The sequence below is a fragment of the Pygocentrus nattereri genome, chromosome 19, assembly GCF_015220715.1.
Source record: "Pygocentrus nattereri isolate fPygNat1 chromosome 19, fPygNat1.pri, whole genome shotgun sequence".
Classification (NCBI taxonomy): Eukaryota; Metazoa; Chordata; class Actinopteri; order Characiformes; family Serrasalmidae; genus Pygocentrus; species Pygocentrus nattereri.
In genome coordinates this window covers 16,194,916-16,221,675 of record NC_051229.1, presented here as the reverse complement: position 1 = coordinate 16,221,675, position 26,760 = coordinate 16,194,916, and the positions used below count along the sequence as shown (strand labels likewise).

Here is a 26,760-nt window from a genome sequence, read left to right as displayed (position 1 = left end):
GCATCAATTATCACTTTGGTTTCCACACAATTTAATCTTTAGATGCTCATACTGTCTCAGCTTGGTGACATAAGGCACTGGTGCAGTGCTGTAAATGAAACCTAACTGTCCCAACATCATCTGCTGTCACTTGCCTCACAAAACCTTTGTTTTTCTCATATTAGACACATTGTGGCTTGTTAGTGCCACAAAGTGGCCATGTGAAAAAAAGGAAGATAAATGGCTGGACAGTAAGTTTGTTGTATTATGATCTGGTTCCACAAAGCAGTACTGATGCCTCAGCGCCAACTAGTGGATTTATTAATTGACTAGTATAAGCAGCCCCTACTGTCAATTTGCTATAACAACATGCACCTCAGTAGTGTGGCATTTTAAACTGGAAGCTATATAGCTACTCTAAACAAACTGACCAGTGCCGTGGTCCAGTTTGAATAATTTACTTAATTTGACATGAACTGAATTGTGTGCTGCTAGCTTTTACAGCCTAGCAACAGTCGCTGCCAAAGAACACATTTGTGGGCAGAGCATGGATAGATCACTTTAGAGCCCCAAATGAGAGAAATTACAGTGCACTTCAATTTTTTTGGTTAGATTTTTTAATTTTGAATATTTTTCTTTGTCATGACAGCTTTGCTGAAACCCGATTACTAGAACGGCCTATCTTTTGTAGAGATTTTATGTTCATAAATCAGAGCAGTACACTGTTATTAATGCCCACATTTATTGAGAAATCACCCACATATCTGCTAATACCAGTGAAGACGTAGGTGCCTGTGAACTCATATAGCAGAATTGTAGAGCGGGTCTCAGGGTTAGTTGTCATATATTGTCTTGTGAGCATATTTATTTATTAATTTATTTAATCCACAATGCCTTTCATGTCTATTTTTCGCTTTTATGTTGCTTAGTCCATCTCTTACCCATTCATGACCATTCTTACTGTTAGCCCAGGTGGAGGGAAAGCAGAGCAGCCATTACTGTGTTGAGTCATACATAAGTGCTCCGGTACATTTATGAGCACACACACACACACACACACGCTCACGCATCAAGCTTTCTTTCACTGGCCCTCTCCTGTCGCCTTGCTTTTGTCCGCCCTTTATTGCCCAGTGGTGCTCTTTTCTAACGAGGGTTGCTATGGTGAACCTCCGAACACTCTCCTTCCCTCTCTCCTGTAAAATATCAAGAAAGGAGGACATGGGGGGGAAAGGCCCATTTTAGCTGACAGATTAACATACCCTAGCTCATTTCTGGAACAGCTGACTGGGAAAAAACAGCACTGGGGTGCAGTACTGTACAAAAGGACTGTACAGTGCTGTGCAAAAGTCAGACGCCAATCATCATTTAAATTTTCTGTCAAAACAGCCATTAAGTGCGAGATGTTCATTTTTGAGGAGATATTTCTGAGAATGTTAAAACAAATAAAACAGAAAATTATTGCAAAATAAAGAAAATGGAGTTCCAACCATGCAAGACCTGGTAGACCACGAAAACCTCCATCAGATGAATAGAATTTCAAAGCTTTCATCTTTGAGAGAGAGGATATAGACAAGCTCCACTCTCAGTTGTAAAAAGAAATCCACAGGTGTTTCTGTCCATACTTCCACTGTCAGAAGACAACTCGACACTATGAGTCTAGCTGCCAAGAAGACATTACTGAGAAAAGGAAATTTCAGTCAGAAAAGCAGAAAGACGAAGCTGCTGCTGTTCTCCGAACAATGCACCAGCCACCCCGGTCTGTCCAGACTTTAACATCATTAAATGTGTTTGGGATTACTTGGGTTCTCAGAAGCAGTAAATGCAACCAACTTCCAAGACTGAACTATGAAGGTGTGGAAAAATATCCCTGCAGATTTTTGACTGAAAGTAAGTCTCCCAAAGAGATTGGAAACTGTGGCAAAATGTGGACACACTTAATAACAATAAATTGTTTAGGTTTCGGTGTAATTTTCTGTTAAATATGTTATCTACTTTTTTCCTGACAATGAAAAATTAATATTTTGACTGGACATGAAATTAATGAAGGGTGGTCTGATTTCTGCACAGTATTGTATGTTCACACTTTGACGATGTCTGCTGTTATTCTTTCGTAAATCTAAAGAAGGTATATTAGTTTTATATTAAAAAAAATGAAATTTTTCTTTTTTTTCCTAAATGCACTTCTAATGGGGATTCTTTTGACAATCCATTATAAGTCCAAAAGCTGGAAAAATGGCTTTTGTCACTTTTCCATGTTACTGTGGCAGATTTTAAGTTGTAGCATATGAATTAATTCAAGTGAATTAAATTTGAACCTCAAGCTGAAGCGACTGCCCTTTAGGTTCTATTATAAATGTATTTTGAGTCAACAGGCTCTCTTCTGTTTTAACAACTGGAAGACATATTGTAGTGATTGTCCATGGGAAATGACTGTATGATGCAAATGCAGCTGATGGAAATTATGTTCCAGTATTCTTTAAACCCCTTAAATGACCAGGGCTCACTGGCAAGCCCAATGTTGAAGTCCCTGTAGTTGCTGAATAATAAGCCGTAGTGTGTAATAAGCCTGGGATTTAAGGGGTTAAGGCATTAAAACAGAATTAGCCCTCACCATGGCCTGAAAGCATAACTGTCCATTCTGCAGCTCGATCTGTGAGATGAACCTGGAGGCTGAGCTGTTCACCCTGCAGGACAGCAATGCTAAACTGGTGGCAGCACTGCATGAGGCTAATGCCAACGTGGAGCAGTGGAAGAAGCAGCTGGCAGCCTATCAGGAGGAGACAGAGAGGCTGAGAGAACAGGTGAGACACCCAAACATGAACACACACAGCGCTGAAAATACCTTCTAACGAGTAAGATACTATAGGTACTAGATGCTATATCGTTTTATGTATTGTTATATGTTCAGGGATGGGTTTCCCAAAAGCATAATACTAGCAAAGATGATTCTTAAATGGTAGAGCAAGAATCATACTGAACACTCTCTCTAGCTGTAGGGTGACTGTAAAAAAGATATTTTTAGAAAACTCAGCCCTGACTAGTAGGCAGGTAATGTTTTTTTTGTTCTGTTGTAATGCATTACAAAAAAAATAAGTACTCTTAAAACTACAGGCAACCGCACACTGTCAGGTGGACGACATAAGCAATGTCCAAAAAAATAGCCACTCAGCATCTTACTACTACTGTACTGTGTTAAACCTGGACCCAGACCACCAGTCCATCACCAGTAGGTGGTGTGGCTTGAAATTTACACTGAGAAGTCAATCTAAAGATTTTAAGTTAAGCTGACAAATGCTATGTGTCAGCTTTCACCTGAGTTAACATGCTTTATCACATAATAACTTCTCATCTCATACATTTGAGCTTTATGCCAATGCCAAACATGAGAAATTCACTGCATGTGTTGAAAGTTGTCATCCATTAAATCTGTATGAGTAACTAGTTACATTTACTCAAATGTATCTACATCAGTAAAAACATTTTCAAATCATAATACTTTTACCTCTACTCAACTATATTAAAAGTCTCTGAAGGGACATGGTGTATCTTTTTCTTTAAAGTAAAACCAGATACAATCAGGTGAGCAACAGATATTATCGGACAGACACCAGTCTGGTGACGCACATGATAGTATGTAGGTTGCACCAGATTTTTACCTAAAAAAATAATATATGATGGCATTTCAGAATTTCTGTAAGTATATTAGTAAATGATGGGTCTACGATTTTACATTTTAGCCATTTATATTTAGCTAATCACTTTTTTGTGTTCAAGTATCTGTATAAGTATCATTATGTTTTGTGACAACATCTATACTGTTTTGTGACTGGTCCCATCTTTGACTTTGCAGCTTTAGCATTTTGTTTTATACCAAAAGAATCCCAAAAATAGAAGTCTAATAAACTTTAGTTCCAAAGCCAGTCAATGCTTCATTTACTAAAAAAACTGCAGTTCTAGAAATTTACGCAGTACTTAAGTAGTTTTATGACCAGATATTTGTACTTTCACTGGAGTGGTTCTTTGGGAAAGTGCTTTTACTTGAGCCATTATTTTACCCATGTGAAGTAAAAGTATCGATATTTGATACTGGTAAAAAAATTGATAATGGTAAAATACTCACTAAAGTAAAAGGTTGGTGGCGTGGCCTAAATCCATGCTCAAATAAGACTATGGATTTAGGCCACTCTACCTACCTCTGGCAGTAGCCTTTAGCTGGCTTCAGTATTTTTCAGTGCTTCCTTCTTTTGACTAAACAGACACAAATTTATGGCCAAAACATACAGCGTCTAGGTGTGCAGGGCCTGTGTTTTGGGAGGTCCTGGTTTGAATGTTATTTGCCCATTGTTTCAATTCTCTTTTTTTTCACCTGCACTATACAAACCACAAACACTGTAGTAAGCACAATGAGGTGGTGTTGAATGTAAGATGTATCTGCTTACTTCATATAGGCTTCATAAAACCTGAAGCCTCCCCTGATATATAATACAGAGATTCAGGGGGGCCTGTTCCAAAAGCCACTTGCTACACCACTGAAAATATTCCTGTGGAATAAGTTATAAATATGAGGACATGCAACATTAAACTCATTTGCTTGTTAAAAACATTTTATTTACATTTTTTTGTTAATGACTTTTAAAAAAATTCTAAAATTCTGTCCCATTCCTAGTAAACACTGGTAGGTATGACACTTGATCAGATGGATTTAAGCTTTAGAGTTGCATATCTCTCTTTTAGAAGATTTATAAAATTGCACTGTTGCAGTTTTATAATGACTATAATTATCAAATTGTATAAAACGTCAGACTGATATCTGATGTGTTTAATAAGGTCAGTATCTGTGACAATACCAATCCAGTATATCAAATCAGTGCACCACTATTAAAAAGCTTTCTCTCTCTCTCTCTCTCTCTTTTTTTTCTCTAATCTGGTAAATAAGTTTCAGTGCATTTTAGCGGAGGCACGCTTACAAAGCTGCTTAACTGAATCTGAACTGGCCTCAATTCAAACGCTCAAAAAAAGCCCTTCACTACAGAAATAATTAAAAATGTTTTATCATTAATTCACAGGATCCTCTTAATCATGTCCAGACATGCATACACTTTTTCATTCTGTAAATGGAGAGGACTGAAGTTAAAAATACCAGTGATATGTAATGTTTGTTTATTTATTTATTTTAGTCGCTCTCTCTGTGACTCATTCTAAAACCTCAGTCCATTTACCAGTGACGTTGATGGCATAATGTCAGTGATAATCTCTGTAATACAGCTCCATTTAAGCACTATGACCTTCATGACTAACCTTTATATTTGGCCTCCTATTAAAAATGTAATAATACATCCCCATAGCGATAATAATACACTCACATTTATACAAGGCCTATAGCCAAGTACCTGATAGAGACCTGTAGCTACATACCAGGTTGCAACCTGTAGCTAAGTTAAGACCTATACCCAAGTATCAGTTGAGACCTATAGCTAAGTACCAGGATGAGACCTATCACTAAGTACCAAATTGACCTATAGGTAAGTACCAGATTGCAACCTATAGCTAAATACCAGATTAAGATCTATAACTAGGTATCAGATTGAGACCTGTTGCTAGGTACCAGATCAAGATCTATAGGTAAGTACCAGATTAATACCTATAGCTAGGTTCCAGATTCAGACCAATGGCGAAGTACCAATTTGATTTAAGAGACCCTTATTAGTCCCACAACAGGGAAATTTCACCTCTGCATTTAACCCATCCATGAAGTGAGACACAACATACACACAAGGGAGCAGTGAACACACTTGCCCGGAGCGGTGGGCAGCCCTAGTTGGGGTATTAGGTGCCTTGCTCAAGGACACCTCAGTCATGTACTGTCGGCTCTGGGGACAGTTCCCTAACTCCCAGCCTACGACTACCCCTACACTGAGACCTTGAGACCTACACTGTAAAAACAGCTTGTCGGATCAACCTAAAAATTATTTTATGTGGTAACAAGCAAGTAAACTACTTTTATTCAACTCAGAAAATTACAGTGATTAAAATAAATGTTTATTCAAAGTATTTATTTAGTAATACTAGAATAGGACTAGTTAATTAGCTTGTTGCCACATTAAGTAATTTTTTAGGTTGATCTGACAAGCCTTTCTTACAGGGTATAGCTAAATACCAGTCTGAGACCTGTAGCTAAGTACTAGTATGAGACGTATAGCTAAACACACACAGGGTAACAATAAACACTAATATGATATAGGTTATATATAGTGCTTCATAGTTATCTTTTTTCACTCAAAAAAAGTTGTCAGTGGGTTACCAGCTGGCAGGCTTTTTAGCCAAGATTTTAGAATCAATATATTTTGCCCTACAACCTTTGGAGGTGTGGTATCACACTTTTTATCCAGACATTGGTTGGTGTGTGTTTTATTACAGTGTCATGGTGAAATGCTGTTTTGCTGTATTTTCCTTTCAAATAAAGGCATGCAGTTCACCAGGCTGTTGGGATTTTCTTCTCATTTCTACGTCACAGCAAAATAGAACCTCGACCCCCCCCATTAGAATAACCACACCCATCAACTTCACTTTCACCACCACCTTCTTACCGTATTCGTAAACAGGATTTCACAGCAAACACTATTTCATCAACACCATTTCCTAAACAAGAATTAATGTGCCATCATCAGATGTCATGTTTGCAGTGAGCCATGTTTTAAGCCCTACATTGTACAGGCAAGTAAACCCCTGATTAGTTTCTGTAACTGTTGCTTAGGGGAGGCACTAGCCAATCGTCAGTGGCACCTGCCATCAGCATCTGCTGCTCACTTTCTACTGACAGATGCCAATGAGAGACTGAACACTCTCTCGTTCTGTGTCTCAGCGCCCCGGTCAGCATTTTGCCTTTACTATATTAAATTAAAGCCATATCAAGACCACAGTAAGCCACAGTAGACCACTTGTGGTTTTAAATTTACAGAAAGATAGACAGTCAGTCTTTTAGATAAATAGCAAATGCTAATGTTGTGTTACCTCTGTGTTAGTCTTTTTTTTAAACCTCATGTCTTTCAGCTCAAAAACAGTGAATTTATGAAGAGGTAGGAAACTGATTCCAAGCATGATAAATTACAACCTTGTTTCCAAAGAAACTGGGACTCTTAATGTTAAATTTTAATAAAAAACAGAATGCAATGATGTACAAAACATTTAAACCCTATATATAATTGAAAATAATACAAAGACAACATATTAAATCTTAAAACTGAGAAATTGTATTGTTTTTGAAAAATATATGCACGTTCAACACATTTGATGCCAACAACCCATTTAAAAAAAGTTGGGAAGGGGCATGTTTGCCACTGTGTTTCATCACCTCTTCTTTTAACAGCACTCTGTAAGCGTTTGGGAACTGAGAAAACCAACTGCTACAGTTTTAATAGTGAAATGTTTTTCTCATTATTGCTTGATATAGGATTTAAGCTACTCAACAGTTCAGGGTTTCCTTTGCCATATTTTAGTTTCATAATGTGCCAAATGTTTTCAATGGGTGACAGGGCTGGACTGCAGGCAGGCCAGTTTAGCACCCAGACTCTTTTACTGCAAAGCCATGCTGTTGTAATAAGTGTAGAATGTGTTTTGGTGTTGTTTCACTGGCCTTCCTGAAAAAGACAAAACCTGTATATATTGTTCAGCATTAATGGTGCTTTCTCAGATGTGTATGTCACCCATGCCATGTGCACTAATGCTTCCCCCATACCAAACGAATGCTTTAATACAGTGTGCTGATAGCAAGCCAGATAGTCCCTCTCCTCTTTAGCCCAGAGGATGCCGTGTCCATGATTTTCAAAAAAATAATTTCAACTCATTCAGCAATTTTAAATCGGACCACTGGACACTTTTCGTCTTTATCCGTCTTTAAATGATCTCAGGCCCAGAGAAGGCGGTGGCGTTTCCAGTATAGAATCATGCCTCTTTTAAAGTGCCACTTTAGGAACTGCAGGTCATGACCAGACAATATTGGTTTTTGCCCTTGTCCCTTGATTTTCTAAATCTTTTGATGATGTTATGTACCGTAGAAAATAAAAACCACAATTTTTTTGCTATTTTATGTTCAAATGCGCTATTTTTTAATTGTTGCATTATTTGCCTGAGTAGTCTATTACAGAGTGGTAGAACCCTTATCATCTTCACCTCTGAAACCGCTTTACTGCTCTTTTCATACCCAGTGTTGTTACTGACCTGTTGCCAATTAACCTATTTCTTAGCATTACACAACTTAAGCAGTCTTTTGTTGCCCCTGTGCCAAGTTTTTTTGAAACATGCTGCTGGAATCAAATTCAGAATGGACATGTATTTTTCAACATACAATAAAATTTCTAAGTTTTGACATTTGACATGATGTTTTCGTGCTATTTTCAGTTAAATGTAGGGTTTAAATGAGTTGCACATCATTGCATGATGTCTTTATTTACATTTTTGCGCAGTATCCCAACTTTTTTAGAAAATGATATTTTTCGTATCGCATGTCATACTATACTGTCTCACAATGTTTAGGTCCACTGCAGCCATTTTAACTACATACAGCAGCGCAGTGACAGAGTTGGCCAGTGAGATTTAAATATAGAATCAACTTTAATTTATAGAATTAAACCTTTTTTCCCCACTCACCGTAATGTCTTTCAAAGAGCACAAGGAAGTATATTAAACTGAGAAAAAATGAGTAAAATTGTAGTGGTTGTGTAGTGTAGTGGGTAACACCTCTGCCCTCTACGCTGGAGACTGGGATTCAATCCCCTGCCTGGGTCAGCTCCCTACACTATACAAATAATAGTCCTTGGGCAAGACTCCTAACCCTACCTTTGCCTACCTATGTAAAAAAAATGATCCAATTGTAAGTCGCTCTGGATAAGAGCATCTGCCAAATGGTATAAATACTCCTTTAACGTACGTTAAAAGATTTTTTTTCTCTCATTTTTGCCCTCTGCTGTAAAGTGACCATTATAGAGGACAGTGAAGATATGAGATGCTTTTGTAATCAATTAGAGCACTAAGCAAAATGTTGAGTCAAACTAATAACACATCAAGAGTTTGTTGTTAACTATAACATAATCACTATTTCTCTCAGTGGTAAGCAGACTGTAGCCAGACATCCCATCCATACAAAGTTGAGCAGGAACCTCACTGATTGGGCAGTTGTAGCAGTTAATGGATATGTGTTTAGCAGATGTGAGAGGGAATCTTCACTCTCAGATCCATAATTGCATTTTTGGTTATTATGAACGTTCTGGAAGGTATCAAAGGGTTTTAGATTACAGATAAGGTTAAAGCCTGCTGTTACTATTTCCTGCTGGTCCACATATATCCTGCAGAGTGGAAGCTAATTTGCCTGGAATCAGAGTGTAGCAGGGTGTAGCAGCCTTTCTGAATGGTCAGATAACCTAACACTACCACGACTTGATTGTTGTGATTGGTTCAGCATGGTGGTCTCCAATCCAATCAGTGGCTTAGGGGGATTTTCTGCTACTGTCTGGTTCCGGCCAGGAGGCTAATGGTATCCTACTGAGTTTCTGTGAAATTTTAGCAGCTCTAAGTGCCAACCGAACCTGCTGCTAATGGCATAACAGCCCTGTAGTGAAGGAGAGTAATGTTCTTAAGGTTGTAGACTCTGAGTCAGCAGAGGAAATGCAGACAGTGATGGATTCATGACACATTCAATATGTGGGTGCCAGCTTAGAGAGCTGACTTAATTGGGCTTTGACCTCCAGTAGACCTTCAGTTAAGGAGTGTTTCATCTGCCTGTTATTGTTAATGAGAAGATCATGTTTGTGACATCATTATGTTGTAGCCTCTGTTGATGAATCTTGAAAGTGATCATCATCTCATTCTTCTGCCCTAACTTTGTTCTTCTGTTATCCTTTTTTGAAAACCAACAAGGGCAGGACAGGAGTCTGTGGTCGAGGGAGCAGCTGTCTCTCTCTCTCTCTCTCTCTCTCTCTCTCTCTCTCTCTCTCTCTCTCTTTCTCTCTTTCTCTCTCTCCCCCTCCCTCCCTCCCTCCCTCCCTCTCTTTAGTGTGAATCAGGCGACCAGGTGGTTGAAAATGGTTCATGTCTCATGAGACTAGTGAGAGAGTGAGCAAGAGAGACAGAAAGAGAGAGCGAGTGAGGAGGGTTTGTAGGACAGCTATATCCTACTTTCTATGGCCTAGTTAGGAGAAATGAAAAATCACCAGGGGGAACTGGCAGCCCCTCGTTTGGGGGATTTTTTTTCTTTTTGCACTTTACATAGTTAAAAATAAGCCAGTCTCTCTCAAGACTCTCCAAGTGGCAGGGACCTTTGTGAGGTGTCCTTTAATTTTTTTTTTTTCCCTCAGCTGTGGAATGTGTGTGAGTGTGTTGTGCTGACAAACCTCAGGAAGATGTTGAGGTCTGAAGCTCATGACTGTGATGGTTGTAGAGGACAAGAGAAAAAGAGAGAGGGAGAGAAGTATGATATGAGGGATAGAGCAAATTGCTGGCGAGCTTTGTGAGAAAAGAGGAAGAGAGCAACCAGGAAGAAATAGAGGAGAGAGTGGGAGAAAGAAAAGTGATAGATGAGTAGAAAGAAAAGTGAGTGTGAAAGAAAGAATGGCATGGAGGAATAAAGAGATAGAGTGATAGGTTTTCTGGCAAGCTTTAAGAAAGGGTGAGAAAAGAGGAGAGAAAGAGAAAAGCGATGGGGAGAAGAAAAAGTTAAGAGAGACAGAGAGAAAGAGAGATGAGTGTAATAGGAGGATACAAGGGGTGCTTTTGTGGAAAGAAGGGGGTGAGAGATAAAAGAACAGAAAGAAAAGAATGAGTATAGGAAGGATGGAATGGTATGCGATAAAAGAAAGAGGAAGAGAGGGAGAGAAAAAGAGAAAATGTAAGAAACAAAAAGGCATAAAGAGAAAAGGGGGAGAGAGAAAGAGGCAGAGAAAAAAGTGAGGGGGGAGAGAAGAGAACATGAAAGAAAGATGTTATCGCATGAAGGTATAGAAAGAATTGAGATAGGGTTTGGCTTTAAAAGATTGAAAAGGGAGAAAGAGAAATGGTGGAAGAGAGAAAAGAGTGAGAGAAGGTGAGAGCAGTATGGTATGTAGATAGAAGGGATAGAGTGATTGCAAGCTTTGAGAGAAAAAGAAGGAAGAAAGAAAAAGAAGTGAAAGCATAAAAGACGGTATAGCATGAAGGCATAAAAAGATGATGGGCTGGCTGGTGAGCTTTGAGAGAGAGAAGTATGATAAAGATAGAGTATGATTTGCTGGCAGACTGTAAGAGAAGAGTGGAAGAGAATGATGTGAAGGTAGAAGAGAGTAATTTGCTGTTAAGCTTTGAAAAAAAGGAGGATACAAAAAGAAAAACAGGGTGAGAAACAGAGGGAGAGAAAGGGAGAAAAGACACAGGGAGAAGAAAAAAGGTTAGGAAGAGAGATCGTGAAAGAAAGATGGTAAAGCATGAATGCATCATAAAGTGGATAGAGTGAAGGGTTGACTGGCGAGTTTTGAAAGAGAGAGAGAGAGAGAGAGAGAGAGAGAGAAGTAGGATAGCACTGGCTGCCTTCTGCAGCCCTTTCATGTTGTATGCATGGCAGGCAGAAGGCCTTTAATGCCCGTGTCCTGGCTTTGGGTCATCCACTGAGACTGACCCCTCCTCAGAGCTTTCCTTTCTAAAAAGAGCAGAGTAAACAGCGCACATAGAGGACAGTAAGGTTTTAAGAGTGAAAAAGCAATTATGTAATCATTTTTAATCACATAGAAATGCGTAGAAAATTGGATGGGACAGCACTTCCGGGCATTATGCCCCCCTACCCCCACCCCCCACCCCACCCCCTGTCCTTCACAGACTTATTTCGTTGATTAATCGGTAGTGAATGTACATCCAACTACAGCTTATATGTAATAACAAAGGGGAACGATTGCAATTTTGCTGGTTCTTCGTTTTACAACACTGTTTTTGGTGTATAAGCAATTAAGGAAGAGCAGAACTGCGTATGTGGAAAGTGGACCGGCAGAGCGGCTTGTGTGTGCACAGATGGGGCTGTGAGTCATTAATTTCCCTGCTTATTTCTCCTAAATTATATTTGAAAGGAGAGCGCTGTTATCCTAACTATAGTATCAATAAGCATATGTTCTGCCCAGGGGGCATTGACACAATTTCTATCCAACTTTAAGAGAGGTGTAGTAGAGTAAGCTGTGCAGTTCCCTTCAAATGAAACAACCTGACAGGACATGAGGTCACGCTTATGAAACATTTTGTATCTATTGCTCAAGTAAGAGGCTACATCTGCATTTTACAGTGCCCCACCCCCTCCTTCATAAAGATCAGGGCTTATGGACAAACTAGTGCGGTTAATATTGCTGCAATATTATGATTGAGTATTATATTATGCAATTATGCATAGTATAATTGTATTATATTGGGTGATCCACTGAGACTGACCCCTTCTCTGGTCAGTGCCTTTTCATTGTATTATATTATACAACCCTCTCCATGGATCACCACCTTATCGTGGTGGAGAGGTTTGTGTGCTTGAAGGACCCTAGGAGCTATGTTGTCTGGAGCAAAAGCTCCTGGTAGGGTCTCCCATGGCAAACTGGTCCTAGATGACAGGCCAGACAAAGTGTGATCCATAACCACCCCTATGAGGACAACAAAGCAGGACTTGTGTACCCTGCCCGGATCAGGGTTACCGGGGCCCCACCCTGGAGCCAGGCCTGGGGGAGGGGCTCGCCAACGAGCGTCTGGTGGCCGGGCATTCACTCATGGTGCCCGGCTGGGCCCAGCCCGAAGGAGCTACATGAGTCCCCCCTCCCATCGACCCACCACCGATGGGAGGGGCAGTAGTAGGGGTGCGGTGCATTGTGGATCGGGCAGTGTCCGAAGGCATGGGCCTTGACGTTCTGATCCTCGGTTGCTGAAACTGGCTTTTGGAACTTGGAACGTTACCTCACTGGCGGGGAAGGAGCCTGAGTTGGTGCGCGAGGTTGAGAGATACCGGCTAGATATAGTCGGGCTCACCTCAACACACAGCTTGGGCTCTGGGTCCAATCTCCTTGAGAGGGGCTGGACTTTTTTCTTTTCTGGAGTTGCCCATGGTGAGAGGCGGCGGGCAGGTGTGGGCTTTCTCATAGCCCCTCGACTCGGCACCTGTATGTTGGAGTTTTCCCCGGTGGACGAGAGGGTAGCTTCCCTACGCCTTCGGGTTGGGGAACAGGTCCTGACTGTTGTCTGTGCTTATGCACCGAACAGCAGTTCAGAATACCCAGCCTTCATAGAGTCCTTGGAAGGGGTGCTTGAAAGTGCTCCTCCTGGAGACTCGATTGTCCTACTGGGGGACTTCAACGCTCACGTGGGCAACGACAGTAAGACCTGGAGGGGTGTGATTGGGAGGAATGGCCTCTCTGATCTGAACCCGAGTGGTGTTCAGTTTTTGGACTTCTGTGCAAACCGCAGTTTGTCCATAACGAACACCATGTTTGAACACAAGGATGTCCATAAGTGCACATGGCACCAGGACACCCTAGGCCGCAGTTCAATGATTGACTTTGTAGTCGTGTCAGCGGACTTGCGGCCATGTGTACGGGACACTCGGGTAAAGAGAGGAGCTGAGCTGTCAACTGATCACCACCTGGTGGTGAGTTGGATCAGGTGGTGGGGGAAGATGCCAGTCAGACCAGGCAAACCCAAACATATAGTGAGGGTTTGCTGGGAACGTCTGGCAGAAGGACCTGTCAGATTGACCTTCAACTCACACCTCCGTCAGAACTTTGACCAGATATCGGGGGAGGTGGGGGACATTGACTCAGAATGGGCCATGTTCCGCTCCTCCATTGTTGAAGCGGCTGACTGTAGCTGTGGTCGCAAGGTAGTTGGTGCCTGTCGGGGCGGTAATCCTCGAACCCGGTGGTGGACACCCCAGTGAGAGATGCCGTCAAGCTGAAGAAGGAGTCCTACCGGACATGGTTGGCCTGTAGGACACCAGAGGCAGCTGGCAGGTATCGACAGGCCAAGCGATCTGCGGCTTCAGTCGTTGCCAAGGCAAAAACCCGGGTGTGGGAAGAGTTCGGTGAGGCCTTGGAAAGTGACTTTAAGTCGGCTCCAAAAAGATTCTGGCAAACCATCAGGCGACTCAGAAGGGGAAAGCAGTGTGCCACTAGCACTGTATATAGTGGAGATGGTGTGCTGCTGACTTCGACTGAAGACGTCATTGGGCGGTGGAAGGAATACTTTGAGGACCTTCTCAATCCCACCAACACGTTCTCCAGTGAGGAGGCAGAGTCTGGGGACACGGGAATAGGCTTGTCCATTACTGAGGCCGAAGTCGCTAAGGTAGTTAAAAAGCTCCTTGGCGGCAGGGCTGCAGGGGTGGATGAGATCCGTCCCGAGTTCCTCAAGGCTCTGGATGTTGTGGGGCTGTCTTGGCTGACACGCCTTTTCAACATTGCGTGGACATCAGGGGTGGTGCCACTTGATTGGCAGACTGGGGTGGTGGTGCCTCTTTTTAAAAAGGGGGACCGGAGGGTGTGTTCCAACTACAGGGGAATCACACTCCTCAGCCTCCCTGGTAAGGTCTATGCAAGGGTACTGGAGAAGAGAGTCCGGCTTATAGTCGAACCTCGGATTCAGGAGGAGCAGTGCGGGTTCCGCCCTGGTCGTGGAACACTGGACCAACTCTTTACCCTCTCCAGGATTCTTGAGGGTTCATGGGAGTTTGCCCAACCAGTCCACATGTGGATTTGGAGAAGGCATTCGACTGTGTTCCCCGGGGTATTCTGTGGGAGGTGCTTCGGGAGTACGGGGTACATGGCTCTTTGCTACGAGCCATTCAGGCCCTGTACAAACAAAGCCGGAGCTTGGTTCGCATGGCCGGCAGTAAGTCAGACTTTTTCCCAGTGAGAGTTGGACTCCGTCAGGGCTGCCCTTTGTCACCGATTCTATTCATAATTTTTATGGATAGAATTTCTAGGCGCAGTCAGGGGATGGAGGGTGTCCGGTTTGGTGACCTCAGGGTCACATCGCTGCTGTTTGCAGATGATGTGGTCCTATTGGGGACATCAGGCCGTGAACTTCAGCTTTCACTGGATCGGTTTGCAGCCGAGTGTGAAGCGGCCGGGATGAGGATCAGTACCTCCAAATCCGAGGCCATGGTTCTCACGCGGGAAAGGGTGGAGAGCCCTCTCTGGGTCGGGGATGAGCTCTTGCCTCAAGTGGAGGAGTTTAAGTATCTCGGGGTCTTGTTCACGAGTGATGGTACAAGGGAGCGGGAGATTGACAGGCGGATTGGTGCTGGGTCAGCAGTGATGCGGGCTCTTTACCGGTCTGTTGTGGTACAGAAAGAGCTGAGCCATAAGGCAAGGCTCTCGATTTACTGGTCGATCTACGTTCCCACCCTCACCTATGGTCATGAGCTTTGGGTAATGACCGAAAGAACGAGATCGCGAATACAAGCGGCTGAAATGAGTTTCCTCCGCAGGGTGGCTGGACTCTCCCTTAGAGATAGGGTGAGAAGTTCGGTCATCCGGGAGGGACTCGGAGTAGAGCCGCTGCTTCTTCACGTCGAGAGGAGCCAGTTGAGGTGGTTCGGGCATCTTGTTAGGATGCCTCCTGGACGCCTCCCTTGGGAGGTGTCACAGGCAAGTCCACCGGGGGGGAGACCCCGGGGAAGACCCAGGACACGCTGGCGTGACTATATCGCCCAGCTGGCCTGGGAGCGCCTCGGAATCCCTCCCAGGGAGCTAGTGGAAGTGGCTGGGGAAAGGGAGGTCTGGGCTTCATTGCTCAGGATGCTGCCCCTGCGACCCGAACCCCGGAGAAGCAGAAGATGATGGATGGATGGATATATTATACAACATTATGCCCTGCATCTGACCTGTGTGTGGTGCATTTTGATTTTTCCTTGCTGTTTGTATTTAGTGGCAGCTGCCAACTATCCTTATATGAAGATATTAGGTTTACTGTCCCAGGGACACGGGAAGGTGTATGTGAACCATGACGATGTGCAAAATGACCTTTTTTATTTCATTTATTCATAGTTAACATCAACCAGAATGTGCCCTGACATTACATAAAGTAGCAAAAGATCACATATAACTGACACATAAGACCGCTGATGAACAACCTGCTCTCTCTCCTTCTGGCAAGACTTCATGCAAATTAGTTGAGTGTGGACCAATCAACTCATTTGTTATGTATGCGGCACTGTAACCAACTTTGTCATTCCCATAAGCATGCGCTAAGGGTCAACACTGGAATGCACATAGAGCGGGAGATATAGCTGTCGATTTTTAAAAAAGAAAAACGTGGGGCAATGTGTTAAATTCGGTTTTTCAAGTGTAAATAATAAGTCACTTAGGCTCAGAACTACCATACAGCTCTACATACACTTTCCTTCATTGCACCTCAATTTTCTTGTGTTTCAGCTACACGACCCCCAAAGCAGCCAGGAGTTGTTGAAGTAAGCGATTCGGCTCACTGTAATATAAATTCAGCGTTAACTTAAACAGTGCATGGCTACTGCAGGTTTGGAAAATATGTACATAAAATTTAAAAATGCAAATTCCACTCTGAAACAAGCAAACATAGATCTTTACTATGTTTCATTTATTTTAAGCTTTTTTGCTGCAGCACCCTCAGCAACCCCTACTTCCCACATCTCTGTACAGTACAGAGCATGTGCATAATGGGCTGTTAATGAGCTGATTAGTTCCATCAGGTGTGTTGGGAGCAGGGAAAACACTAAAAAGCGCAGGGCAGTCAGCCTCCAGAACAGGGCTGAGAAACGCTGAATTAGAACGCATCTATTTGTTTTCAATAATGTAGCCTATTCATATATCTCTACAGTATACAGAGAATAGCCTAGTATACTTAGAAAAACCTACAACATAATGGCACTGTTGTCACCATTCTACAGCGCTCTTGTCGATAAAAATGTCTAGTGCAAAATCCTGTAAACCTGTTGTTTATTTTGCAAGCACATCACTTCATTTCATACAGTATATGTACACTGTTAAAGGAACAAAATGTGTGACGTATGATTTAACATATTGAGGTATATTAGGCCACTATTGGTTTTCTAGGCTTTTATTATACACAAGCATTACAGTGACATTTTTCCGTTGTCCTTGTATCAGTACTTTGTCATGCTGACTCATAAATATCACCTGAATGCATTAAATTAGTACGAGTCCAAACTACAAATCTTGATCACTGTAAAGGAACTGGTTTCAGTGACAAAACATGTTGTTTCTTAGTGTCCTTGTATGTGCTTCTCCTATTAGGCGTGCTTACCAAGCTGTGTGCCAACTTTTTTATACACCATGGCAGATGTTTTGCTGCTGATATCACTAAACAATCTGCCCTTATTTGAGAACATTAGTTCTGAGTTCATACTATCAATGTAAATGGCTCACGGAAGCCAAAAGGTTATGCCTTCATATGAGGACGTGAAGTTTCATTAGGTTAAAAATGCACTGCTGAATCAATAATATGATGAAGTCCAGCCTGCATTATTTTAACCAAAGTAATTAATTTGTGTTGGATTACATTAACACATTCATCAAAACATCCATAGAAGCACTCAACTGGGACAGTGATTGGTCAAAAAGCTCATTTGCATATTGCAGCCTTATGCAATATCAGTATGGCAGCTGTAAATATTGCTGTAATAATTCACATGTCACAGCTAATAAAAATGACTGATATCTTCTGGACATACTGAATATTACTAAAATCTAACCTTTCAGTGAAGTACAATTATTTAAAGCAAAACTCTTTAAAACTCAAAAGTATTTAAAACTATACCTAAGACAATTTTTAATAAAGCCTATAACACTGCAGAGGTGAGGCAGTTCATAGTGGATGGGGTCATAGTCCTTGAATGGGGTTCAAATTGTCATTCAGACACCATGCTTGATCAATATATAATGCAAATTCATTACTGACATTCACAATATCAGTAATGAGTCTAGACTTATAGCTATTAACTCAAAGTGACTGGAGGCCCATCTGCAGTGCAGTGACGGAGTGTTTATGTGTCTGTAGGTGGCAGATTTAGAGGCTCATGGGGGTCAGGGCCCCAGTGATATGCTGAAGGATGAGCTCACCCAATCCCTGGAGGAACTGGAGGCTTTACTCAAGGCCAAAGATGAGGTAAGGAGAAAGAGTCAGGTCACATTGTAGAAGCACAGCACAACACAGCATTAGGGCGGTCCTCTTTGTGTCCTCTTCAATGGTTATTGAGAGATGAACTGTCCCCCTCAGTAATTTTAAATTTTAAATTTAGCTGGTACTACTCCACTAATTCTGAGGCCTTGTTTCTTAGCAATAGCTAAGAAGCTAGTTTAGTAAGCCTGCCTGCTACATTTATTTACATTTATTTAAACCTAGAAAAAAGCTTCTACATCTAAAAGGGTACGTCTCTGTCTGCATGACACCTGGAATTTCTAACTAGTGTCCAGTTTTGAGCTCCCTTGTCCAGTGCCTGGTTGGTACTGCGTACTGGTCTAAACACCTATATCCATACTGGATGGATGAATGGATGGATATGTATTTCAGTTGTTTAACACATCACTTATGTAGGTTCTAGATACTTGATCAACTGTTATTGTCATTCTGATTCTTGCATCTGGTTTTATCCATGAACTCCCATAATGGGAAAAGGCTTGCTGGTTAGCAGTATATTGTTTTAATAAATACAATGATATGAATTGCATGTAATGATTGCTGAGGTTGATGAACAATTTTATATAAAAACTATTGTTAGTCATGGCAGTAGAGAAGCCAGTTAACGTGTTATTATGCATAATAACATGTTATTATGTGGGGGGTGGTAGTTCAGCATGTTTATTTAAACATAATTATAGTTATTTGAAGTGTATAAGTTAAATGGGAGGTCCTTCACAGGGATTTGGTGTGACATGCTTCATTTCACAAAAACTTACTTAGACTTGTTTATGGTGGTGGTAGCAACCAGATGTCCACCTATAAAAGCTCCCTCACAAAAATGTATTGCATGAAATAGCTGGATATATACTGTCTGATGTCTGAGACACTGCTTTACACCTGAATGTTTTGATAATCCTTTTATTGTAATCCATTGTTAGGGGACTTTTTTTCAGATTTTCCACTATTTTACCGTCATATACACACACACATGCTCTTTCCAAGCCGCTTCTCCCTCAGGGTCGCGGTCCATCATAAACATTACATATAAAACATGTAGGTTCACTGTTGGTTTTGGATAATGAACAAAATGACTGTCTTTGTGTTTTAGACAGGGCGACCCTGGTTCTTATCACCACCAATGTAAAGAAATCTGTAACTTTCTCTGCAATGGACCATTTTACATCAAACCTCTCTAGATGGCTTGTTTACAATACAGTAATGAATTTTTTTGAACATTTTGAAAACATTTAAAGAAGAATGTTTAAGAATGTTTTACTTATTGAATAACCTTTTCACAGCACATTCCTAATGTAATCGTTAATGCTAATAATTAGTATAAAAAACCTGTCATGAGCAGTGCAGTATGTACAGTGTGTATACTTCCAGTCATTAAACCTATGACCCTGGTTGTAAATAACTATTATTTTTATAATCAGTTAATCTGTTGATTATTACTTGGTTACTCCACTAATTACACTATTATGTTTTCTGCGGTTTCCTCTCACTTTGCATCATCTGCTGCCAAGTTCCATTTAGCTGACCAATTTCTGCTTTCATAGGCCAACCAAACAGTAGAAGCCTTATTTCCCCCTGTGCTGTCTGTTGTGTATTGTAGTCTGACGTATTGTAAATATCTATCATATGAATATTATAGAGCATGTAGAGAACTCTGATTGTTTCATTTGTTGCTGCAAACAGAGCTTCAGCATCTTCCCATAATGGACATTCTATTTACAAATCATTGTAGCCCTACTACTCATACAGTTTTCCTCGATTTAGTGATGGTCTGAGACAGTTCTAGTTCTCTGTTTCTGTTTCAGGAAATCCGCATTCTTCAAGCAAAGAAGTCCAACTTCCATGAAATGGAGCAGGAGAGAGAAGAAGCCATTCATAGACTACAGGTGACTAAAAGTCTCAGCAGCAGTACAACACTGCCATAACAACCCATTTGGCCCATCACTTAGAAACATGATTCAAAAAAAGCACAAGAGCTAGAACACTGGAATTAATGTAGAGTAATTAGCTGACTTAGGTGCTTTTAAAAGTATAAGTATTGGTATCTAGATACTGGTCTTGGTATTGTTCAGCATTGGAAATTCGGTGACTGTCCCAGCACCCAGCGTTCTGTGTCTGAGGTGTCTGGAAGTGCAGTCTTTCTTTAAAACTAGGGTGGCACTGGTCAACACTGGCCATCCTTTCTTTCTGTCCTGGTAAAAATGGGTTGCACGAGATAGAAAGAAGAACTACAGTTGAGTAAATAATATTGTTATTCTGTCCAGGAGCTGGAGATGCGTAACATGGACCTGGAGCGGAGGGTGCAAAACTCTGAGCAAAGCCTGGCCTCTACACTAGAGGATCGGGACCGCGTGGATAACGAGGTCCAGAGGGTCATCCAGATACTCGACGTCAAAATCTTCGACCTCAACGACCTCCGACAGAGTCTGGTCAAACTGCTGGAGAAATAGAGTGAGAGTGACCTTCTCACTGACCTGCAGGAGCTGAGGTCTAGAAGACAATGGTGGTCCAGCCCTCAGCCTCAGCTCAACAACCTGGCTCCAGAACATAGAGGGGCAGTCGATCAGGAGGCGCCACATTGCAGCATGTAGTGTAGCTATGCTTTTCAAATAGAGAATGGAAGAGGCTAAGATGTGCTAGTTAACACACTTTCTTCAGTTTTCTTTGCCGTTTTCTCTCAATTTTTCCGCACTAAGTTGCAATTTCCGTTAACAGATTAGCAATAAGTCAATCTCAGTTTAAGTCAGTATTAAGTTAATAATGACAGGGGGGAAAGTACTATTTTTGATACAGTGTGTGGAGCATGACCATAGTGGAATTAAAGAGCCAGACTACAAGTTACGTATTAAATTACATTGTCAAAGATGTAAACAATGCACATTTATACAGTAAGGATGGTAGAACTAATCAGTATCATGGTACTATTTTAGAATCCTTTCTTAAAGAAATGGCACAGACTAGCAAACAACTAACATGGAATAACACAACTGTCTATGGTTGAGCACAAGCTAAGCATACTGAATCTCTTTATTACTTCATGAGATTCAAGTTTATATGAACTCATAAATTCAAGAGATTAATTTGAAAGATTAATGAGTGAGTGTACCACATGGATGCGGCTTCTTCGCTCAGAAGATAAGCAGTGCTAGAGCTGGAGACACGTGTATACCAAAGACCAGCGGAACGGTCACTGCTCTACTGAGGGCAGCACTGCTCGATTTGATTGCTTATTTGATGGTATGGACTGTATTGAAAATAGCTGTGATCACACATTGGTGGGATGTGGAACCCAATAATGTCATGATGTCCCAGTAATGTCAATAATACTACTACTAATAATGATATAATTTGTACTTACCTTTGTCAAAAACATAACTTGCCTAACATTATACTGGGAACTGAAGAGTGTATGAATAGTGTAAATAGTATTACCATACAAAAGTGTTATCATTTGGAAAAAATATAATTTACTGATAATGCAATAAGCTATTACACCAGATCAACATGAAAATGTAATTCCCAACAATGGAAAACAGTGTTACATTCAGTATAAACAGTTAATGTATTGTATTACAATATTAAGAGTTATTGCATTGTTTTTGACTAAGTGCAAAACTTACTCATTTTATTACAAAATCTGGAATATCGTACATTATTGGGGTCATAATGATACAGAAGTTTATAGTTGCATTTATAGAAATTTATTAGATAGAAAATACGCAATTCATTTGTTATTCTGACAGGTTCTTGTAGGTTAAGCTATAACTAAAGAAGTAATAAGTATAAGTTAAGAATCATTTTCACCATTCAGGAATGCAAGCTTTGGCTTGGATGGGTCGTGTTACAGTGACTTGCTTTTGCAGCTAGATCGTAGGGCTTCTATGCATTGAGTTATGATGCCATAGGCCTTGTATGACCAAGGTTGCATGGTTGCATATCGGTCGTAGCTTCAGAAAACCTATTCAGAGCCGTGCTTCATGTATTTGTAAATGTGAACATATGTGATGGTGAAATGGCTTTAAAACGTGGAGTAAAATGTTCTGTACCAGTGTTAGAGAGCCTGCAGCCAATACAAGATCTTAAGAGGATATCAACATTGCAAATGCAGGTCTCAAAGTAATACATTAAGCTAACCTGCTGTTAACAACCATGTGCCACTTCAGTATCTTGTATAGGGTTTAATTACCCTAAGGGATACAGCTACCAATTCTCAGCAACATATCAGGACTTTCTGCAGCTTCTTGTTGACCAACGTCCTATTCGTAAGTTAAAGGCCTTATTTTGGTACAGGTGTAGAAGGTGCAAGTACACATTTCCACAATGTCACACTTATTTTTCATATTGTGGCCTATGGTTCATAGCCAAGTGAAATTTTGTTGCGCTCTTGCAAACTGCACTATAAACAGTACTGAACATATAGAGCATATTATATACATTCAGTTTTACATTTTGCTGCAGTTATTTTAAGGCAGCCATTCTGCTCTGGCCTTGAATAGTATCAGTTAACACCTCTCAGTTAAGGTACTAGTTTCTATGCTGAACCTGTGCACAGTTTCCATTCATTAAAAAAAATAAAAACTTTATGCCAACTTTAATTTGACTGGGGTGAATTTATCTTCCTTCTACCTATGAAGTAAAAGACTCAGAAAAAGGAAATCAGACATTTCAGAACTGAAAATTTCTTTTAATGTGTTATTGGTAATAAACATCGCCCTTGAATAAACAAGTTATTGAAGTGCATATTAGCGCTACAGTTTACTTCAGCTTCTTCTTGGGGCGCAAGTTATTGGTGTGTCCACACTTCTTCTTACGGCAGTTGACGGCACGAGGATGAAGACGTGCGTAACACCTGAAGAAAAAAAAAAATGTTATCCGTCAATTGCTAGTGTGCAAACAAGAAGCAAAAGACTACAGATTAACTTTGAATTGTAGCCCGGTTATGGATATGGAATACACAAATGCCTTGCATCTTATCTATTCTAGTCTATCACAGTGTTCAGAATAATTCACTAAACTCCTAGATCATCCATTATATAGTGACCTGGGACTGATTTTGTGCACAGTTGAAAGGGGAACCAATTTTTCCAAACATTCCATTAAGTGGTTAAGATGTAAGCAGTCATTCAGAGTGGCCTGGTGTGAAATGCTATATACTCTTCTCTACCACAGTACATTTCATATTAGACCACTCTGAATTACTGTTTATCACAACGACAATTTTACTAAATTCTGTAAAATCTGAAGAATTCCCCTTTAATCTCTTGCTGCTAGCCTACCTTAACCCTTTAACACTCTGCTTAACCATTTGGTAGAGCACATTTAGAGTCACTATATATGTCACAAAGTGCCATCTCGACCATTTGGTAAATGTGAATATTTTTAATATTGTGGGATCAAAAAAAGAAAAATGTATTACTGCCCCTAACAAATAAATACAAAAAAATATATATATCCACTGCTTTTTTGTTGGTGAGGACATTAAAGGGTTAAAATGGCACTGGGGCATACATGACTTGAGTGTTTATGATGCAATACCAGAGGATGCTTACTTGCGGCAGATCATCTTCTCACAGTTGTATTTGTTAGCCAGCTGCTTGAGGGAAGGCTCAATGATACCTCCTCTCAGACGCAGCACCAGGTGGAGAGTGGACTCTACAAATAGAAAAATAATCAGTTTGCCTCCAGTGACACAATAATGCCGCTCTCAAGCTCATTATGATGCAACAGATGAAAAGGTTCCTCTCAGTCAAACTTTAACTGCCCAATTCAGCAGATACTCACATACCACGCAGTCTGCTAACAGTCTGCCAGTGAAGGATCTCCACCAGTTTTCTGTTAACAGACAAAATGACCTACAGGAAAAACACTCACCTTTCTGAATGTTATAATCTGACAGTGTGCGGCCATCCTCCAACTGTTTGCCAGCGAAAATCAGACGCTGTTGGTCAGGGGGGATGCCTGTGGAAACCGTACTGCGTCAACTCCAAGACTTTTAGGTAAGTGTATCAAAAGGTTCTCTGAAACTGATACCTTACCTTCCTTGTCCTGAATCTTAGCCTTCACATTCTCGATGGTGTCGCTGGGCTCCACCTCAAGGGTGATGGTTTTCCCGGTCAACGTTTTCACGAAGATCTGCATTTTGCTGTGAAGCATAAAGATTTATTTATTTAAAGAGACAAATGTCGCACAAGCCTAAAAAGCGAAACGTACAGATGAAGTAAAACGAGGCTGAAGTTGCCTTTCTGTTAGAATGTTCCCGTTCCACCGCAAACGGTACAGCAATACAACTGCCGCACCAGTTGTGGTGGAACGGACAAATTCGAACCAGAAGCGGGCGAACAGGACGCCAGATCCAGCTTTGTAAAAGTAGTGCCAAGTTTAAAAGACTTTAATAGCGGTTTATAAGCGTGGTTAAGCAGTTTTAAGCGAATTCCACATCTAGCTTAGCTTCCAGAAGCGACACGTTGTCATGTATGTCATAAGACGGCATCCGACAGCTCTTAATGTTCTTCAGAGATTTACGAAAACTGTTTATATGGGGTGACAGAGGTGTTAAGCGGGCCGAATGCCATGTTATAACTGCAGTTGTGATGCGCTTCGCTAGCACGCTGCTAACACATGGCGCCTTTACCCGATGAGCCGAGCGGTCTGTGGACTTCAGCTCCGTATCGCTCCACAGTGCCTACAATACCCCACACAGTGTCACCGTAACTAACTAGAACGACCGCTAAAATGTTTATTATCACATACTGTGCTGAATAACAGTCAAATATAAACTATAATGAGAGTATTTTCTGCTACTTTAGGGGCTGAAAAGTCTCACCCACCCCGTCGCTGCTGGCCTCGGCGGAAAAAGACCGAGGGCTGCTTTCCGCTTTGCTGTTCTCTGCTCGGCTGCTGAAGACGTGTTCGCTGCCACCTGCTGCACTGGAGAGTAAATACAGCCATACAGACTCGGTGAACTCGGACAGCCGATGTTACATTTACATTTTTTTAATTATTCACAGTTATATCTGTTATTTGGTGGATCTGCGTGAACACTTTCTTGCTTATGTTAAACTGTTCGCTAAGCATTTGCTAAATAGCAACTACGCTTGAAAACTAAAAAGAAATGTTATGGGTAGAGAGGTAAAACTGACCAAAAAAGTGACTGTAAGGCTAATTGTGGCTAAAAATGATCTGAAACGTTTCACCGACATCAAGCCTTCAAGATGAGTGTTTTTAAATGAAATAATCTGATATTGATCACACTGTTGATGTTTTTCGTGCGACATCTACTGTCCGAATAATGTCATTGCAAGTGAATTGTTAGGATCATATCTGTTTTTGGTGCTGCGTTCGCTGCTGAAACTCGCATGTTGTGGATTTCTGTTTTTAAAAAAATGATTCTAGCTATGAAATAGTTGTCATCAAGGGCCAAAAACGGTGTCGTCCCTGGGTGGGCTCGAACCACCAACCTTTCGGTTAACAGCCGAACGCGCTAACCGATTGCGCCACAGAGACATGGAAGCCACCTCGGAAATGTTTTCATGTCAATGTCTTGCTGCATGAGTGGCTGTGAGGGAGAGTCGAAATATTGGCACTGTTATTTTACACTGTGAAATTGATTCTAGTCCCTTCGACCTATTTTAGTGTCATCTCATATAATCACTGAGAACTGTTTCAAAAATATGCTTGTTAAATTAAAAATTTTCTTTTGATAAAGTACATTTTTATATTTTAAATTACAGAAATTAGACCAGGTAGATGGTTTAGAGACTGATCCAAAGCATTTACTGTTAACTACCTTACTCAGTATTTAATATCGACGCTTGTTTGGAGGCTCAATACGTTGAGCAGCAGCGGTCAGAAATAGCCTGAACATCACAGAGATGTGCATCCAGAGAGAAGTGAGTTCTACTGACGTCCAGAGAGGCCATATATCATTTTCTGGACTGTTATCTTAAGATCATGACTTTTGAATTTGACTTTTGTTATCTGGAGTTGACAAGGCAAATAAGTTTTTAATAAATAACAGTCCAGAAAAGTATAACTAATTCGGCCTTGTAATTGTGATGTCCATTTGGGATGGAAATAAAATGAAAGTGTAGCATCTGTCAAAGAGAAGGTGACGCACACATTAATAGATTTGCAATAAATAAACATCTAAATAGTGATATACTTGCAGATTTGGTGTAATTAATAGCAAACTAATGGCTTCTGTATCATCAACTCTGCTACTGTCATCAGCTTTCCTACCTTATGTATCCTGTATTACTAAGACATTTTGATAATAAATTAATTAAATAACAAAACTGGAAGAAAATCTTGGAAAAGAAGATTATATCATCAGTTAAAAGGAAGATGAATTATCAAATCATGCCAAATCTCCTCTGCAAAGGGCCAGTGTGGCTGCGGGTTGTCCTGCTAACCAAGCAGGAGCACACCTGACCAATTGTTTGAAGACTAAGACCAAAAGATTAAACAGTGGAATCAGATGTGCTCGAAGTTGGTTAGAACAAAAACCTGCAGCCATATCAGCACTTTGTGAGTTAGACTGGGCCCCCCTGAGTTACACATTCTGAATTAGTGAGCAAATTATTTAAAGAACAAGTTTTAAAATGAAGG

The 26,760-nt window shown here is 41.0% G+C and overlaps 2 protein-coding genes and 1 non-coding gene across 4 annotated transcripts in view; 1 reads left to right on the top strand and 2 right to left on the bottom strand.

The window, feature by feature from the left end:
• LOC108427175 (homer protein homolog 3) overlaps positions 1-22,748 on the top strand; it is a 66,144-nt gene extending 43,396 nt beyond the window's left edge. For both annotated transcript variants that reach the window (XM_017697146.2, XM_017697144.2), the window contains 4 exons: positions 2,624-2,780; positions 18,016-18,123; positions 19,959-20,039; positions 20,418-22,748. In XM_017697146.2, the coding sequence (XP_017552635.1) occupies positions 2,624-2,780; positions 18,016-18,123; positions 19,959-20,039; positions 20,418-20,603 (532 nt within the window). In that variant the 3' untranslated portion in view covers positions 20,604-22,748. The remainder of the gene's footprint in view (positions 1-2,623; positions 2,781-18,015; positions 18,124-19,958; positions 20,040-20,417) is intronic.
• Positions 22,749-22,816: 68 nt separating this feature from the next.
• On the bottom strand, positions 22,817-25,089 carry uba52 (ubiquitin A-52 residue ribosomal protein fusion product 1). Its single transcript, XM_017697147.2, has 5 exons — positions 24,981-25,089; positions 24,189-24,295; positions 24,025-24,111; positions 23,703-23,805; positions 22,817-23,002 (listed from the first exon to the last, which is right to left on the bottom strand). Exons 2-5 carry the CDS (start codon positions 24,289-24,291, stop codon positions 22,909-22,911), a joined length of 387 nt encoding a protein of 128 aa, XP_017552636.1. The 5' UTR covers positions 24,292-24,295; positions 24,981-25,089; the 3' UTR covers positions 22,817-22,908.
• A 493-nt stretch (positions 25,090-25,582) lies between these two features.
• trnan-guu lies at positions 25,583-25,656 on the bottom strand. Its single transcript has one exon. It is a non-coding gene; the product is annotated as a tRNA-Asn (tRNA).
• Positions 25,657-26,760: the final 1,104 nt, after the last annotated feature.